We start from the raw sequence: 17,329 nt of genomic DNA on the forward strand, positions 1-17,329 counted from the left end.
TGCAGTATTTGATAACACCTGTCTTTTATTGCTGCATTAGGTTCTACAAATACAGCTGAAGTGTTTCACATGTATTTTTTACTAACATAGTTTATTTTTTTTTTTTCAGGGAGAAGAGTAAAGAAGAAACGACAGAGCAATTATATTAATTGCAAGATACAGCAGCAGTAAGCAAAGGACAAGAAAATTATAACAAAGTTGAATATTAAAGTAAGTTGTTTAGCTATGCAGACCACTTCCATGTTTCTACTAACACCTAATCCTATCTTTGATTTTTCCATCGAGAATTATTATTTGCTCCAAGTAAACATACCTGGCAAAACAAAAACCCAGCATAATTATGCTGACTCAAACAGAGTTCACTTTGTTCTGAATTTGGTACACTTGAGTGAATCTTAAACTGTCCAAGAAATATTCTGCCATGGCTATCCAAGTCAGTTTTGTACTGAGAAATTATACCATTTTCATAGCATCTAAGAATTTTTGCCTGATGTGAATTTCAAAATTATGAACCTCCTCCCTGGGGTAGGGAAGCAATGGGGAATTGATAAAGTAAACAACTACAATTTAGAAATTTAATTTTTAAATCAGATCTCAAAAAACACATCAGGGGTTGAATTTACCTAGAAGTATCTGAGCTGGAGAAAAAGAAACCCAAACAACAAAACCAACAACAATCACAAAAAAAAAAACCAAGAGCAAACAAAAAAACCCTCACAATAAAAAAATAATGTTGTACAATGGGCACTTAGTTTTGTTCATGACTTGAGTGTACTTGGCATCTTTGTAACATATTAAGTTGGCACAGAAACACAAATCCAAAAGCCATCAAGTTCTCCTTCATTAACAAGGCAGTATTTTGCCATATGGTTCAGTCCATCAAATTGATTTTCTTTTTAGGTAATGGTTAAAATGGTTTCAAAGCACACAATTATTTCCAGTCCTCAACATGCACTCAGGGGAAAAAAAATTATACCAGTGTCCCAAAATCCTGATACCAAGACTAAAGTGACACACGAGGATCATAAAGGAAGAAGACTAAACAGGAACAAATAGTCTGATAAATCCCTCATACCTTTTTCTAGCATTTAATCTGTAGGCCTGCCTGGTGCTGGCAGAAATCCCCAACCAACTCTAAGCATAATGGGTTTTCCTTCTGTAAGCAGACATGTGACAGCATGGGTCCTGCCTGGTGGAAGGATGGAGTCCAGGAGGAGCTCAGTCAGCCCTTACATTAATTCCAGCTGATAAATCTGTCATTGTTATCACAGCAGACCCTGGGATTCTATTTTTTTTCTTCTCCTGAAGTGGCTATTCCAGTACCATCAAATATTTGGCTGAGGAGCAAAAATCTAGAGACTAAAAGAGGAAGAGTCCTTCCTGGCACAGTGAGGCTGTGAAGCAGGATTTTAACAATCCCTTTTAGGTGCTGGCAGAAAGGCAAAGGAGGCAGCTGGGATCTGTTAGTACTGCAGCCAGGACCACACAGCTCTGCACAAGCAATTGCATCTCCAGCATGAGCTGTCCCCAGCTTTCTCCACTGCCAGTGCATTGAGAGCTTCCTTCAAATTTTGAGCAGATTTTCTCAGCTTGGGCACCTCAGACAAGCACTGCATGCTAGGAGAAATATCTAGGTAAACACACATTAAAGCTCTTTTGGGGCTAACCACTATACAAATCCATGCCAACATCTTTAGAAAGAAGAACTTGCTCATACTGGAGCTCAGCAGCTAGTCAGGCAACTTCAGGGGTTTTTTTGAGCTTACTCTCTACTCCCAGAACCAGAGAAAGTTTTCTTTCTCTGCCTGTTTTGGAAGTAATCTCTGCCTCATGTCAAGGGAGCACATGCAGTGTATGCCTGAGATTTAATGTGATATGCATTCATCAAGCTCCCAAACTGGTGCATGAAAGGGTGGTTGAAATCTGCCATCTCAAACACACAATCAGAGAGCTTGATCCAGGCTTCAGAACAGTTCTGTCCAGAGCACAGAGCTCATAAATCATGAAATGCTTTGGGTTGGAAGGGACCTTGAAAATCATCTACCTCCATCATCCCTGCCCTGAGCAGACACCTTCAATTAGATCAGGTTGCTCCATCCAACCTGGCCTTGAACTTCTCTGGGGATAGGAAGTGGGAATCTCTGGATGTGTTTAGACCTAACAGAAATCTTTGAGCTACCACCAAACCATCAGAGCCACATCTGAAAGCAGTCCAGTCCCATCTGAACAATGGTGTGCTCAATCTCTACTAAATGTTTTGAGAATGAGAACAACAAAGTGTAATTGCACTGTTTTCACAGTCAGCTCAGAACTTTGATCACTGCCAGGGGTGTACACTTTGGCCTACAGTGAGCTGGAAGGGACCGCATCTGGACTACAGTTTCATCAGTAATGGTGAAATTATGTTCAACATCAGTAAATCTAGTGTCTTTATGCATATGACTGTGCTGCAAGCTCTCATTACAGCCAGTGGAGATGTGGTCCAGAGTCAGGGACATCTGACAAGTGACCCAGTTCACACTCAGGTAGACACTTTGTGCTGGGTCAGCTGCAATGCCCTCCAGCCTCTACTGTCCACATCAATCACATCTCTGCTGACTACAACTGGAACTTGGGTATCTGGCTTGAAGGCAGACACTTGGATGTAAGACAAATGTAGAAAGATGTTGTAGAAGGTAAGAAGATAAAGATGACAGAAAAGATGAACTCAACCATAAGAGCTTTTGGCTTCAGCCTACAAGTTAATTTTCTGGATTACATGTCTGTTACCAATAAAGACTGAAAAGTAACAAGGCTAACAAGTACAATTCCATCACAGGTTATGCTAAACTACAAAGACCACTGCCATTCACAGTAACCCTGGAAAGCACTTAATGCATTATTTTAAGCAGACTAGCAAGTACTCCTCGTCACTTTTTTTTTCCCCTCTAGAATATACACTCTCCTTTAAATCAACAAAAGCACTATCACAGCAGCAAACTTGTTTGTAAGAAATGCTGTCCTTCACTTCTTTGTGTCTACAGCAGAAAGAAGAATTACCAATACGGTTTGTTTTTATTTTGCCCATTTAATTCTGTTTTGCTCCTATACAGTTCAAGTCAAATATAGGTATAAGTTCACAATATAATATGAGGGCAAACAGACAAAACCTTCTGTTTCTCTGTGACTACCTCAACATCCAGGTGCCTGTCTCCTTAGCTTTCTCCTTCTGGAACATATAACATAAAATGAAAAAAAGAAAGAAGCTAAAAGCTAAATTCCATAAAACGTTCTGATTTTCCTCAAGAAGTGGTATCAGACTGTGCCAGGCAAGTAAGTACACCAGACACAATTCAAGGCTCATCATGCTGTCAAGGATGGTAGCAGACACTTTAATGCAAAAATCAAAGAGAAAAAATTCCCATAGCCACCAAATCCTTTATGCCATTCAGCCAGGAACAAGAGGCAATAGATAACACACTGGTGGTTCTAAGAAGAACAATTGTTCACAAAATTCTCAATTTGTATGATTAAAGCATAGTTACTTATATATTTGCATGTGTGCCAATACGCACATACATGCTCAGCTTTCTCCCAAAGTTTTAAAGGCTGACACAATTAATTGTGGGGGGGAGGGAAGAGGGGAGAGCAACAAGTAAAAAATCCCCAACAACAACAGATACAGTATCACTTAGGAGGAAAAGATAGGAAGATTATTTTTCTCCTTACCCAGAAAAATCAGCAGAATACTGTCCATAATCAAAGATATAGACCCTAGTAATTTGGCACACAGTGAGGTATCCTAAAGCGAAAACAAAGCAATACCTGGAAAGAAAATGGGGAAAAAAATTCAATTAAAAATCATAAGCATTTCTCCACTGAATAAAGTACCATTTCAATAGAATTTAATCTCCAATTATTTCTACAAAATATTACATAATAGGAATCTGTAATTATACTTTATTCTGCCTGAGGGTTTTTTGCAATGTTTATTCTACACAAACACATACTTTTTTATTTGAAAGTGTGCAGTTCAACCATAGAAATTCTATTGTCAGTAGCCAAAATATTTACACCAATAAAGCCTAGAATTTAGAATTGTAAGCACCACTGTAAAAACTGCAAGTCCTATAAAGAGAAAATTAATCTGTTAAAGTTGTTTTTTTGTTTTCTACTTCGGGGCTAATTTTTGTCTCTATGAGCATAGAAGTTTGGAAAATGATACATCAAATAATTTCCATTGCATGTATACTGCTATGCATTCAAAATTCATTACCACAAATCATATTGCTGCTGTTTTCCAAGGACCTGGAAAAGTCAAGTAATTTTCAAATACACATATTAAAACACAGTTGAGTGGAAAAGGAACAGGACACCTTTTGTCTTCTATTAAGCTGATCCTGAGCAAAGGAACTGTAAAAAAACACTTATAGGAACTGTAAAAGTGTTACAATGTTATAAATAGATGAGCTGTGAAAGTGTTCTATGTATGACTAAATTAGTTTTACACACCGTTTTCTCAACAACACACTAGTGAGAACTGATCTGCCAATACACCTCACAAAATCTGCCAGGTGTTCTTTGAAGTCCAAAAGGACAGTGAATGCCAGCAGGAATTTAACTAATCCTTTAGGACTTCAATGTATGAACTCCACAGTCTTTACTTCATGCACAAGACTGATGTGCAATCCTGCAGCAGACTGCATAATGCATCTAAAATCCAGTTAGAATGAAAATATTCATTCAACAAACTGAAAATCACAGCCAGGACTGGATTTAGGTGAACTAGTGAGGGACACTGCAAGGCTACTTTGGAACATGACTTTCTTTTCCAAATAAATATTTTGCAAGAATTTATTAAGAAAATCTAAGGTCTTAGAAACTATTCTTCAATCTGACACTTGCAGTTTAACCTTTAACTGAAAAACATGCTATATATAAACCATTGAATATTTTAAAGCATCCAACTTTAAAATTGCAGATTACCTTATATACCATTAAATTACATGTATTTTGGTGAAAAAAAATTAGAGGGTCTGTTTTAGCAATAGTTTATTTTATGTTTTCATTAACATCCACAATCCAGAAACAGTATTATACTGGGAGGCTAACTGGTACAAAAGTGCTTATAGTAACAATACACTGGCACAGGTTGCCCAGAGAGGTGACAGATGCCTCACCCCTGGGAACATTCAAGGTCAGGTTGAATAGGGCTCTGAACAACCTGATCTAGTTGAAGATGTTCCTTGCAGGGTGGACTAGATGTCCTTTAAAATGAAATTCAAAGTAATCCACAATTATATGAAATAAACAATAGTCATCATAACCAACATGGTAGGGGTTTCTCACAACATTCAGTTAATACCCACACTGAAGTTAAAGTACAGAAATGGAAGAAAGAAAAATGAAACACCTTAAACTTCTTGATTTGATTCCAAATTTCAGTCTAAAACAAAAGCTGTCTTCTGACAGAGCAGTGAAATTTGCTGCTGTTACACTCACCAAACACAACTATGAATCTTAACTATCTTCCAGTTACGTCAGCCACAGTTCCAAGTTACACACAGACTGGAAGACTGATAATTTTTAATTGATGAGTAAAACACAGGAGCTTGCAATCCATACTATGTTTTTCAACTTCCACCTGCATCTCTGCACATTAGTCATGCCACACCACATCCCTTGTTCATGAGAAATGTCATTTCACCAGGCAAAGTGCAGCAATACGTTCTCCCCTAAGGAACTTAAGATTTATGACAGCTTGCATCATTCCTGTTATTTCTTCTGCAGGTTTGTAGCGCAACTTGCTGATCATCCTAACTCTCATGTAAATCCATCTTTAGTTTAAAAAAATCAGATAAGATCTGAAAATGTTTTGAGAACTTTCTAGAATATTCTTACACGTTTCTTACTCTCTTCAATAATTCATTCAACAACCCTTAGATCAGAAAACTGAGTGAAGTTTTGCAGAACTCAAGCACATCAAGTTTTACCCAACTATAAAGCTAATTATGAGCTTCACACAAATGCAATTTACCCAACTTTCTCCACCAGCAGAAAAGCAATTGGTCTTAAAAGTCAATGTTACTCTATACTTTCTTCTCACTGTATAATGTTCGAGTGACCAGAAAGATGAAAGTATTTCACACTGAAGATGAACAGCTACAAGCAAGTCACAACATGGTTATTATTACAAGTAACTTTCAGACAAACTGACCTGCAATGAACATAATACCTGTATTGTGAAACAGAAAGACCCAAAACCATTCATTTAAAATACATCTAATTCCCAGGATCTTTGTCAATACAACCTTAATTTATCTATCAACAGATGCAGCAAATTCAGACACATCTGGGAGACACTGTAGCATGTACCACAAACCAGAACACAGCGATATGTTTAACTCCTAATTAGAAGTTTAAAAAAAAAGAAAGAAATTAAGCCAACAATCTGGATAGCCTATTATATAGAAAGGCTTTTCTTGTACAGGTATTTAATATAATATTTCAATTCCTTACAATTTTTAACATCTCAGAACACTAAAAACAGTATGCAATATGTTTTACTCATAAAATTTTATCTTTCTTTTAAAAAGAAACATATCAAGTAAACTACTCAATGTTTTTAGAAGTATATTCTAGCATATTATAAATGAAGTACCTTAACTATACACATAAATATTACAATATATAGAAAATTCTAAGTAAGCAGCCCCTCCATGTACTTCTTTACAGAAGGTGTTCATAATGAGAACATCCACTTATTTCTATTTTTTAAAAAGGCAAATTAATCTCTTACTAGCAAATAAAATACATTGTCCTATTCACTATTTTTTGTCTACTCATGTTTTGACAACTAACATTAAGCAACATACATATAAGGAATTTTTACCTGCATGTATACATATAAAACCAAAATACATCATTCTACCTATATGTACACACACATATACAGATATACAGGGTTTGGTGCCTTCCCATTACACGAACTTTCTTCCAGTCTCCAAACATCCTGATGGAATTTGATACATATTTTCTATGGTTAAGATTACATAGAATGACTCCTGAAACATCATTTCTGCTAATGCAGAACACTTCAATCTCCTCCCTGTACCCCTCTTATTTACTGTCCTCACAAGTTTAGCACAGCCAACACCACAACATCATTGCTCACTTCAGTGCAAAGAGGTTGGATTTTGTTTGAACAGCTGATTTTTTTTCCTACAGGCAAAGCATTTTTATCCAGTGTCACCTTAAAATTTCATTCCACATGACACAGCATCATGGTTTAACTCCAGCTGGCAGCCACTCCCTCACTGCTCCCACCATACACCCACCACCCACGGGGAAAGGGAGGAGTAGAAAGAAAAGGTGAACCTCATGGGTTGAGATAAGACAATTAATTAAGTGCAACTAAATATCATGATAATAAATATACTAATACTGATAATAATTGACGTTACAAGGAGAGGAAGAACAAACAATAGAACCCAAGAGAAAAGAGATGCACACTACAATTGCTCATCACCTGCTTACTGAGGAGCAGATCAGTTCCCTTCCAGGTAACTCCCCCCAGTTTATACAGTGACCATGTTACTCTATGGTACGGAATATCCCTTTGGCCAGCTCAGGTCAGCTGTCCTGGCCATGCTTCCTCACGGCTTCTTGTGCACTTCCTCACTGGCAGAGCATGGGAAACTGACCTGGATCTGACTTACAGCAAGCATTACCTAGCCACAACCAAAACGTCAGTGTGTTATCAACACCATTCTCATACCAAATCCTAAGCACAGAAATGAACCAGCCACTAGGAAGAAAACAGCATTGTCCCAGTCAAAAGCAGGACATACAGCAGCCATCCTGCCCAGCACATCCTGTGTGACAGGAAGACATAAAGGCTCAAAGTCTCCATCTAGCCCAGGATCCAAAACTCTGTCCTCCCCACAGCAGGAGCTCAAACAAAGGAATGCAGATGAGCAGAACAAGCACAGAAGTTGCTTCCCAGTGTTCTCCCACACTAAAACCATCAGCATAGACCCAGATTCAAGCACATTATCCACATGTTTAATAACACTCAGCATAGTACACCTCTATCAACTTCTGGCTCCAAAGCACACCCTCATCTTTGCCACATTCTGTTGCTCCAAATACACTTGAGAAAGAGCTGTTAATCTCAACATCTTTAGCACAATCATACACAAATTTGGTAGAACTGAATGAGCCAGCAGAGCCCACTTATATAAAGCTTCCACATATTTAAGAATATAAAGATTACATATGTGGTTTAAAGGGAGAACCTCCATCTTTTACCTGTGTTCCTCAGAAATTTTGGGTTGCTTGTCAAGAAAGAACATCCACAGGTTAATTCTAGAACTTTGTCTCTGCTGATGAGTAAGCTGAGCAGCACAGAGATCCAGGCTAACAATCAGCCAATATATGTGATGTTTTTGTATAACAAAGTGTGGGAGTTGCATTTTCATTTTACACTCAGCATCTTAGTTATAAAATGTACATTCCTACTGTACCTATCTCTGTGTGCACAAAATGCAGCAAAAATAGAACTGTGACCTTGACAAAGGCAGGCTTTGAGAGATGTCATAACAGCTTCTGTTATTTTAGGCTCTTCTCATGCAGTAGAAGGACAACAGCACAATATGCTATTTTGCTGGAAGAAAGTTAAATAAACCAATCAACACAGGGTGCTTTTTTACCAGCTAGTTGGCACATACTACAGATTTAGCCTTCAAATAAAGGCTTCATGTCCAGTCAAGACCTACTTATTCCACTATGTTAGGAAAAAGTACTTTTATTCCCTTTAAATGTGTACTTATTCCATTTTAAAAGGCAGACCTAGACACCACATAACATTATACTGCACTGATTTTTAGAAAAGGTGACAGAATAGCCTCTGAGTTTTCCCAAGTCCTGTGCTGAAAGCTGCTGCATAGGTTTGCTTGTTTGTTTTTCCACAGATTACGCCAAATATAGAAAAAAACCCCTAAAAAAAGTTAAATTCTTGCCTCTAGGGTCAGAACTAAATTCTTATTAAAATCCAGCTATATTATTTTTTAATTCTGATGATTATAATCCGTTTGCACTGTTCACACAGAGAAACTCAATTCTGTGCAGTTAGAACATACAATATTTGCTTATAAAACTTCATAAGGAAAAATGTACATCAAAAAAAAGTCCAAAGTGTCAAAGCTAAACATCTAATTCTGCAATCATCCAGCACAAGCCAACAGAAATACTGATTAGAATTAACTTAGTTTTGATTATCTGAGAGCCTCAAGGTAAGCTACTCTGCTCAATCTGCTTTTTTTATACCAAAAAGAGTTGCCTATTTATAATTTTCTTATGTATGTGTTATTGACATACATAATTGCTACTTCTTAGGAAACAGAGCAGGTTTATGATGTAAACAATAACAGCCTCAGAGTGTGTGTGCCTCTAAAATACAAGCAATAATAATCCTCCTGCCCACTCAGAAGCTTCTGATTCACACACTAATCTGTCCCTCCTGATTACTTCAAGCGGAGATCCAAAATGCATTTAAATAAACAGCAAACAAAAAGACAAAACCAGGCTGTCTATGAGCCCATTTCCAGAGAATGAAGCATTCATACCATCATGCTTTGGTAATAAGCAAATTGACTATCACATTCCACCCATTTCCAACCCTCAGATGAAGATTTTTGGGTCTGACAGCCATTTTAAAGCATATTTAACAAGTGGACAGAGTTCTCCAATGCTTAGCTCCAAAGCAGCCTGGCCCAACCCACAGCAGGAGGGCTGCACTGGCTCCCAGCAGCCCGGCCTGGCCTGGCCTGCCTGTCCCGGCAGCGCCCAGCCTGCAGCCCCAGGGCCCACGGCGGGATTTGCTCAGGGTCCTAGGGTGACATTAGGATGTTTGTATCCCCATTTGTGTGTTCTGTTTATGCTGTTTACGTATTATGTTCTGTGCCTTCGAGACTGGCTGTGAAGAGCGAAGTTTTGTTTTGGTTTTGTTATCAGCCACTCCCCCACGGCTGGCATGACATAGTACTATGTACTGCCAGACAGGGCCGTACATAGTGCTGCTTTTGCTTTTGGCTTGGCTTTTTCACCTTGCTCTTGCTTCTGCTTTGCTCCTGCTCACTAGGTAATTTAGCTAAGCAGTCCGATTTTTTTTCCCGGACTGTTTTTCCTTTCCCTTTCTTGGAACCACTTGAACCTGCTCCAGACTGGGACCTGGGAACACCGAGAGTTTGCACCCTGTGGCTGCAGCAGCTGCCCCAGCGCCAGAGGGACTGATAACAGAGCAACCACTCCCAAGAGAGACCTTCTGAATTTGTCATCTTTTTTCAGAGGGTGAAAGAGTGGTGCCTTGCAGTATTGTTCATTTGGCATGCTGGGGGTGCTGTGCCTGTTCATAAACAGGTTCCTTTCACTTCTCTCCGAGAAATCCTTCCCGAACCGGTTGGGGGGAGGAGCCGTGTGGGTTTGCTTTATGGAGGGGCCCCCTTTGGAGGTCTTCTCCCAAATCTGCCCTAAACCAGGACACTCAGCCACAGGGAAAACACCAGCCAGGCCCCTCGGTGCCCTGCACACAGACACACAAGGCTGGGTACACGAGGATTCGCTGGCTCAAGTGTCCCAGAACCATTTGTGGTGGCTTGACTGTTTGTTTATGCAGATCCGCTGCTGACATTATCACTTGACTAATGTATTTTGATGTTTTGCTACATAATGGCAACATAATGGTTTGGTAAAGTAAATCTTTACCAAGCTAAATTAAATGATCATTCCAGTTATAGCTACAGGCCATATTCCAAATGCAACATTAATACATGACAAATGCAACACAGATATTCTTGTCAAAAACACATGCAAGAACACTTCATCTCTTCCACATGCTCCCTAATGTTACATTCTCTTGCTTTCCCCCTGCTCCTTTCAATTCTGGAACATCTCAAGGACAAGGAGACCAGCTTCAAACTCTAATAAATGAGAGAAACATCATCTAAAACAGAAGACAGGCAGGAGGGAGAGTGCTTTCATATCTTCCCTGGAATGGAAGACACATATTGCATGATTCATTCTTCCTGTAAGACTCCAAAAGGAACACAGAACTAAGAAAGTGGGAATAAAAAATATTTGCTCCCCTAGAAAACTCAAAGCTGAGAGCTGAAGTTGATATGTCCAAATTTTAATGTTAAATTGAGATAAGACATGAGGGGTCACCTAAGTTCTCCCTCACTGGAGAGAACTTGATATGACCCATATTGGGTCACATCAACCCCTATTTCTGCAATCACTTGAAAGTATAACAGTAAACAATGCAGATAAGAGCACCAAGTCTGACCTTTGCATTTCAAAACGTTGACAATAGTATAGAGCACTTAAAAACACAAATCCTAACAGCTTCACAACACAAAATCTGTAAAGGCAGAACACCATGATGCTGGAATCTGCCTTTACAAAACCCTGATGAAGGAAGTAGAATCTTGAGATCTTCTGACACAAATGAGCACTCATAACTCAGAAAACAAATAGCTGACATGCTGGTGCTGTGAATTTTCATCTGTTCACTCATTTTTCTACACAATATTTGCCTAGCTTTAGGATGCTTCAGCATCACAGCATGCAAGTAATTTTATGCTTACTCTTTATTCTATGTGATACATAAGTAACTTTTCTGCAAACACCAGAACTGGTTTGCAAAATTAACTATCATTAATTTTGCAAACCAGCAGAAACCCACAGACCACAAAGTCAGAAAACAATCAGATATTAGGTGTGTGGCAGCAACACAACTTCTGAGAGTATTTTTAAGGAAATAAAAATGTCATTACAGAACACTGACAACAATGGGACTACTGCAAGCGCTATTTTAAAGAACATGTTTAATAGTCACAATGGTTTAGAAACAGTAAACTAGAACTGCTAAGTACAAAGTACTTTGTAATAATTCTATTCCACTGGACCAGCTAGCCTTACACAAGAACTCACAGGAAGTTTAACAGAACAAGTTTTCTGATGACAAAACAATAGCAAGGTCAATCATTAAACCCATCACTGCTGTTAACTCGGCACTTGGCAAGTATCATCTGGGATGAAGATAAGAGGGAGCTGTTATTTCCACTCACCCACTCACCACCCTGCTCCAGCTACACACCCCCTTGTGCCCCATGCTCTTGCCCATGTTCTCTGGGGAGGGAGCACATTCCCAGCTGCCTCAGCCCTCCAATCTCTGCTGCAGCCCCACATCTTTGCCTTGAGACACAAAAACCGAGGCAGAGAACCGGTGCGGCTGCAACACTGCCAGCAGAGAGAGGCCAGGTTTGCTCAGCCACGAGGTGATGTGATGCCAGCTGGAATTTGTGCTCAGCCAGCCAGGAGACATTTTCTGCATGTGTTAAGGATGGCAGCAGCTGGGGAACATACGGGATATGATTTGCTGAGAAGGTGGCTGTGCAGCCAGAATCAGTACACAGGGCAGCCAGCAGATTAATAAACAACCCAGCTCCCTGCAAGCAGCATGCAAAACAAAGGGCCACAGGAATCAGATTTAGTTACAAAACCAAGTATTTTAATGACTCCAAGACCAAAGGAAAGCCAGGAGTTTGTGCTAACAACCTAACACAGCTACATTTTCTTTTAAACCATTGCTCAAAACAAAATGCCCTACAGAAGTATTTTATCAGAGGGGATGATGGTATTTATATTTCCCACCCTATTTCTTGCTTTGACTATAGAAAGAAATCAAACACTTCTTTGTTTTCAGCAGGGTACTGAATCAAGTGCAAGCCACACAGCTGGTCAGACCTGCACCAACAGTGCAGCCCTATACCTTGCTGAGCTATTTACACCATCTTGCAATCAGACACACATCTCAAACAGCATAATGGATGCAATAAAACACTTCTGAAACAATTTCTGAAAAATACAATTTGCTTAAAACATAGCATAAATGAAACACCTGCTTTTCTCCAACGTTTAACATTCCTCTAACCTGGAAAGACCTATCCCTTCAGATGATTTGTTTCATTTCTGTCCAATCCCCATCCCCCAGCTAAGTTAAAGCACTGCTGCAATGTCCTATCTTCTGCATCCTTTAATCAATGCATGCCGATGTATATAACATTCACATGATGCATCAACGTCACCACTGTCACAGTATTTGTCATATGGTCCTGCAGAAACACACGCAGAGACCTAAATCAGCTGTTTCCTGCTCTCAGTCAGGAGAAAACCTGTGTGTAGCTCCATTTTCTTTGCTCAATGATGAAGCCAAACACAGGAATAGATGATGGCAACTTCTATTTTTGTGTAGATTTTTCTCTCTCATATGAGAAACTAATGACTATTTCCGGGGACAAATTTGAGATACTCCACAAAAAACAATGATACACAAGAAACCCATTATGAAAAAGCCTTGCATTTATTTTTGAAACACTTTTCATGCTTCCAATTAGTAATGCAAAACAAAAACAAAACCCCAACAAACAAACAAACACCACACACCTAAAACCCCACAGCAAATTAAACACCTACTCAATGACAATCCAAGTCATGGCTCAATCACTTATGACCTACTTCAACCAGAGGCAAACAATATTACACAAAGATGTATTTATGATCTTTAAATTAGAAAGCAACTATGTTGCCTGATATGTATGTACATATCACACATATTTGTATTTATATAACCCATACCTTTTAAAATTTTTGATTTATTGGAATACTGTCTTGGTCCTATTTTCATGCATATTTGAATTTGGTGGCACTTTTGACCTACCACAGCCACTGAACTGCTTGCACTCTGGTTTGTCACCTCTCTGCTCTTCAGTGGAGACATATAAACCACTCATGTTCGTGATTTTCCAATACACCTCAAAAATTTCCCTTTAAATGCCCAGTGCAATCAAATTATCTCACAATTTATTAAAAATAACTGAAATTTTAAAAATTAGAATAGCTCAGGTTATTCCAGACAAATTAATCATATGACCTTCACAGTAAGTTGCATGAAGTCAACTAATATATACTTCTGGGTAGATTTAATCACAATATATGCTAGCACAAGAGGCTACATTTCTGTAAAAATGCAGTCTTGATGTCAATGCTAATAAGGAACTTCAGGCTGTTCATCAGTTATCCTTTGAGATATGTGATTAAAACAATGAATCAATGAATTATTCACCTATAGGTATACTCATATTACTGCCATTTGTCTATCACTCTTCATCAAGGTGTTCCATTATCTCCCTGAGTTATTGTCTCCCTTATATTTCCTACTGTAAGAACTCACTATAGATCTCAACTTTCAGTTCACTGAATTTACATAATAGAGAAAAGCCATTTAAGATTCTCTGAAGAAAATAAATTATCATCAACCTTACTTCAATAATTTCTTTCTCCCAGCATTCTAACACTTTTCATATTCACTATCTGGAAATTTCTTATACTACTGGTTTCTTCTGTTTTGTACAAGTAGGGATATGACCAAACACAATGAGCCATTCTTTATGCAGGGTAAGACCTTTCTTTCCTCATTACAAACAGGGCGTCCAAACAAATGAACTTCTCACTCTCAAATCTTTTGCAGCACTGATTTATCAATAGTGCTGCAAAAGAACAAAATTTTCTGCTGCTAGCAGGACCGTCTAGAGACAGCAAGTCACACATAAAGAAGGCATCTGCAATCGTTTTGCCAGCTCAAAGCTTCCTTTGTGAAAATTTTTATTACTTGAGTTCTTTTATCTACAGGTAACACAAATGTCACAAGAGAATTCTAAAGAGAGATGTATGAATCTTAAACCTGAACTACAAAAAAAGAGACAAAGAAGGGAGTTCATCTTGAGTTGCACTTTTCATAACTAGCACTATTCAGAATTAGGAAATATGCTCAAGTTTTTTCATCATTATTGGAGCCATTATGCAGTGAAAAACTTAGTATTTATTAAAAGTCAAATATTATTAATTCAAAGTTTGTTAAACTCAGAGCAACAATTAGAAAAGCATTTACAAGAAACAGCTTACACCTTTTTGTTCATAGCAAGAGATACACACTACACAGATATAGAAGAAGTTTACTAAGATTACAGTGGCAAAGGTCCCACTGCACATTAGACAATTCACCACAACACCACTGAACAGCCAGCAGACAGGCAGAATCAAGGAAGATAAGTGGACTCCAACAGCCTGGGAAATCTATCACAGACTCATCATATCGTTACAAACAGGTGGTTTAAACCAAGATCCACAAATGCAGTGTTGCTCTTTATACAGCTGTTCTCTAGGCATTCAAATTCCCATTGTATAGATCCACAGAACCTTGATATTTAGCTGCTAAATCTGCAGAGCTATTTCAATCCCTCTGACTGCCCCATCTATAGAACACATACAGAAACACCTGGTGCACAAGAGCATTCCATGAGCAAGTGTACTATAGATTACAATTAACTGAATTACAAGATCACAGAATATCAGATTAGAATGGACAAGAACTATCTGATCCAACCTTTCCTGGAAAAAGCACAGTCTAGACAAATAGCCCAGTACCCTGTCCAGGTGACTCTCGAAAGTGTCCAATACTAGGGAATCCATCACTACACTGGAGAGATTATTCTAATGCTTGATTGCTCTCACTGAAAAATTCTCTTCTTATATCTAATTGGAATCTTCCCAGGAGTAACTTGTACCCATTACAAGTAATTTTTTCCCTTTTTTTCCAAAAGGAATCATATGAGGTCTCCATTTTCTTTATATCCACACTTTAAATGTTGGAATACAACGGCAAGATCTCCCCTGAACTTTCTTTTCTCAAGACTGAACAAACCCAGTTCTCTCAGCCTTCCTCATATGGCAGGCTGCCTGGTCCTTTTACCTTTTCTGTGCCCCTCTCTGGATCCTCTCCAGCCTGTCCACATCCTTTTCTGCAGAGCAGGGACCAAAACTGAACACAGTGTGCCAGATGAGGGCTGACAATCACTGAACAGAGTGGGACAATGATTTATTTCTCTCTGCTCTGATGTCCCTGAGCAGCATCCTGTCGGTTTCCTTTGCTGCAGCAGCACAATGTTCACCCTTGAGCTGTTGTCCCTCAGGGCCCCCAGGCCCCTTTCCCAGACAGGGAGATCCCAGCCTGTGCTGCACTCCTGGACTCTGCTCTCCCAGGACCTTACACCTGCCCTTGTGGAACTTCACAAGGTTCTTGTCAGCTCACTCTTCCATCCTATCCAGGTCTTTCTACAGGAAGATAGTCTCTTCCAAAGTGCCTACTTCTCTACTTGGTTTCATCCCATCTTGCTGATGACATTTGAAGATATTAAAGTGCACTGGGCCCAATATCAAGCCCTGGGCGAACCAATTTGGGACAGGATGCCAGTTTGAAGAGGAGGCTCTACCACTACCTGGCTGACAGCGCAGTTTCTCAGCCACTTCCCCACCCACTGCACAAATCACTTGTCTAGGCCACCGCACATCAGTTTCTCTAGGAAAAGGCCACAGGCAATGGTATTGAAAGCCTTGGAGAAATCCAGGTAGACAACATCCACCCTTCACTCCCCATCAACCAAGTAGGCTGTTTTGGCACAGAAGTCGAGCAGGTTTGTCAAGCACCACTGTTCTTGGGGAGTCCATGCTGGCTTTTCCCAACCACACGCTTCATCTGACTTGGGATAATCTGCAGTGGAAAGAGATACTGTGCTCTCCTAACTGCATCTCTGCACACACTGGCAATGTCCTTGTGTTTTTCAACAGGTGTGCAACCACTTTTCCATCTCTGCTACAGTTCCCTTTTGGTTTTGAACACACTCAGAAGCTCACAGTTAAGCCAAGGGGACCTTTTGTTCTGCTTACTCCCCTCACCTTTGAAGGGTGTCAGCTGCTTTTTTGCTTCCAGGAAAACATCCCTGAAAAACTCCCAGCACTCACTAGCTCATTTATCCTCCATGGATGCCTCCCAGCTGAGCTCTGAGTGAGCTCAAGTGTGCTCTTCTAAACTCCCAAGTTTTTGTCTCGGTACTGCCTTCAGCACGCTCAGCCAGATCCCAAACACCCCAATATTGTGATCACTGCCACCAAGGCAATCACTAATTCAGCTATTACAAAACAGATCTTGTCCATTTTTGAGCAGTGCCTCACTCCTGGTTGGCACATCTAACATTTGTACAAGGAAGCACTGCCCAGTGCATTCCAGAAACTTGATGGATGAAACATCAATTTCTGTATGGTTCTTCCAGCAAATGTCTAGGTAGTTGAATTTACCCATAAGAACCAAGTTCTGTTGACCTGAAGTTTGCTTAAGTGACCCAAATTTTGCTTCACTGGCCCTATCATCTTGGTTTGGAGGTCAATGGCAGAT

At 39.5% G+C, this 17,329-nt stretch overlaps 1 protein-coding gene across 1 annotated transcript in view; it reads right to left on the reverse strand.

Annotated features, from left to right (window-relative positions):
* MBOAT2 (membrane bound O-acyltransferase domain containing 2) overlaps positions 1–17,329 on the reverse strand; it is a 92,847-nt gene that overhangs the window by 31,752 nt on the left and 43,766 nt on the right. The window contains exon 4 of the mRNA XM_063150811.1: positions 3,709–3,804. Within this exon, the coding sequence (XP_063006881.1) occupies positions 3,709–3,804 (96 nt within the window). The remainder of the gene's footprint in view (positions 1–3,708; positions 3,805–17,329) is intronic.

Source organism: Melospiza melodia, chromosome 3, assembly GCF_035770615.1.
Source record: "Melospiza melodia melodia isolate bMelMel2 chromosome 3, bMelMel2.pri, whole genome shotgun sequence".
In the NCBI taxonomy this organism is placed as follows: domain Eukaryota; kingdom Metazoa; phylum Chordata; class Aves; order Passeriformes; family Passerellidae; genus Melospiza; species Melospiza melodia.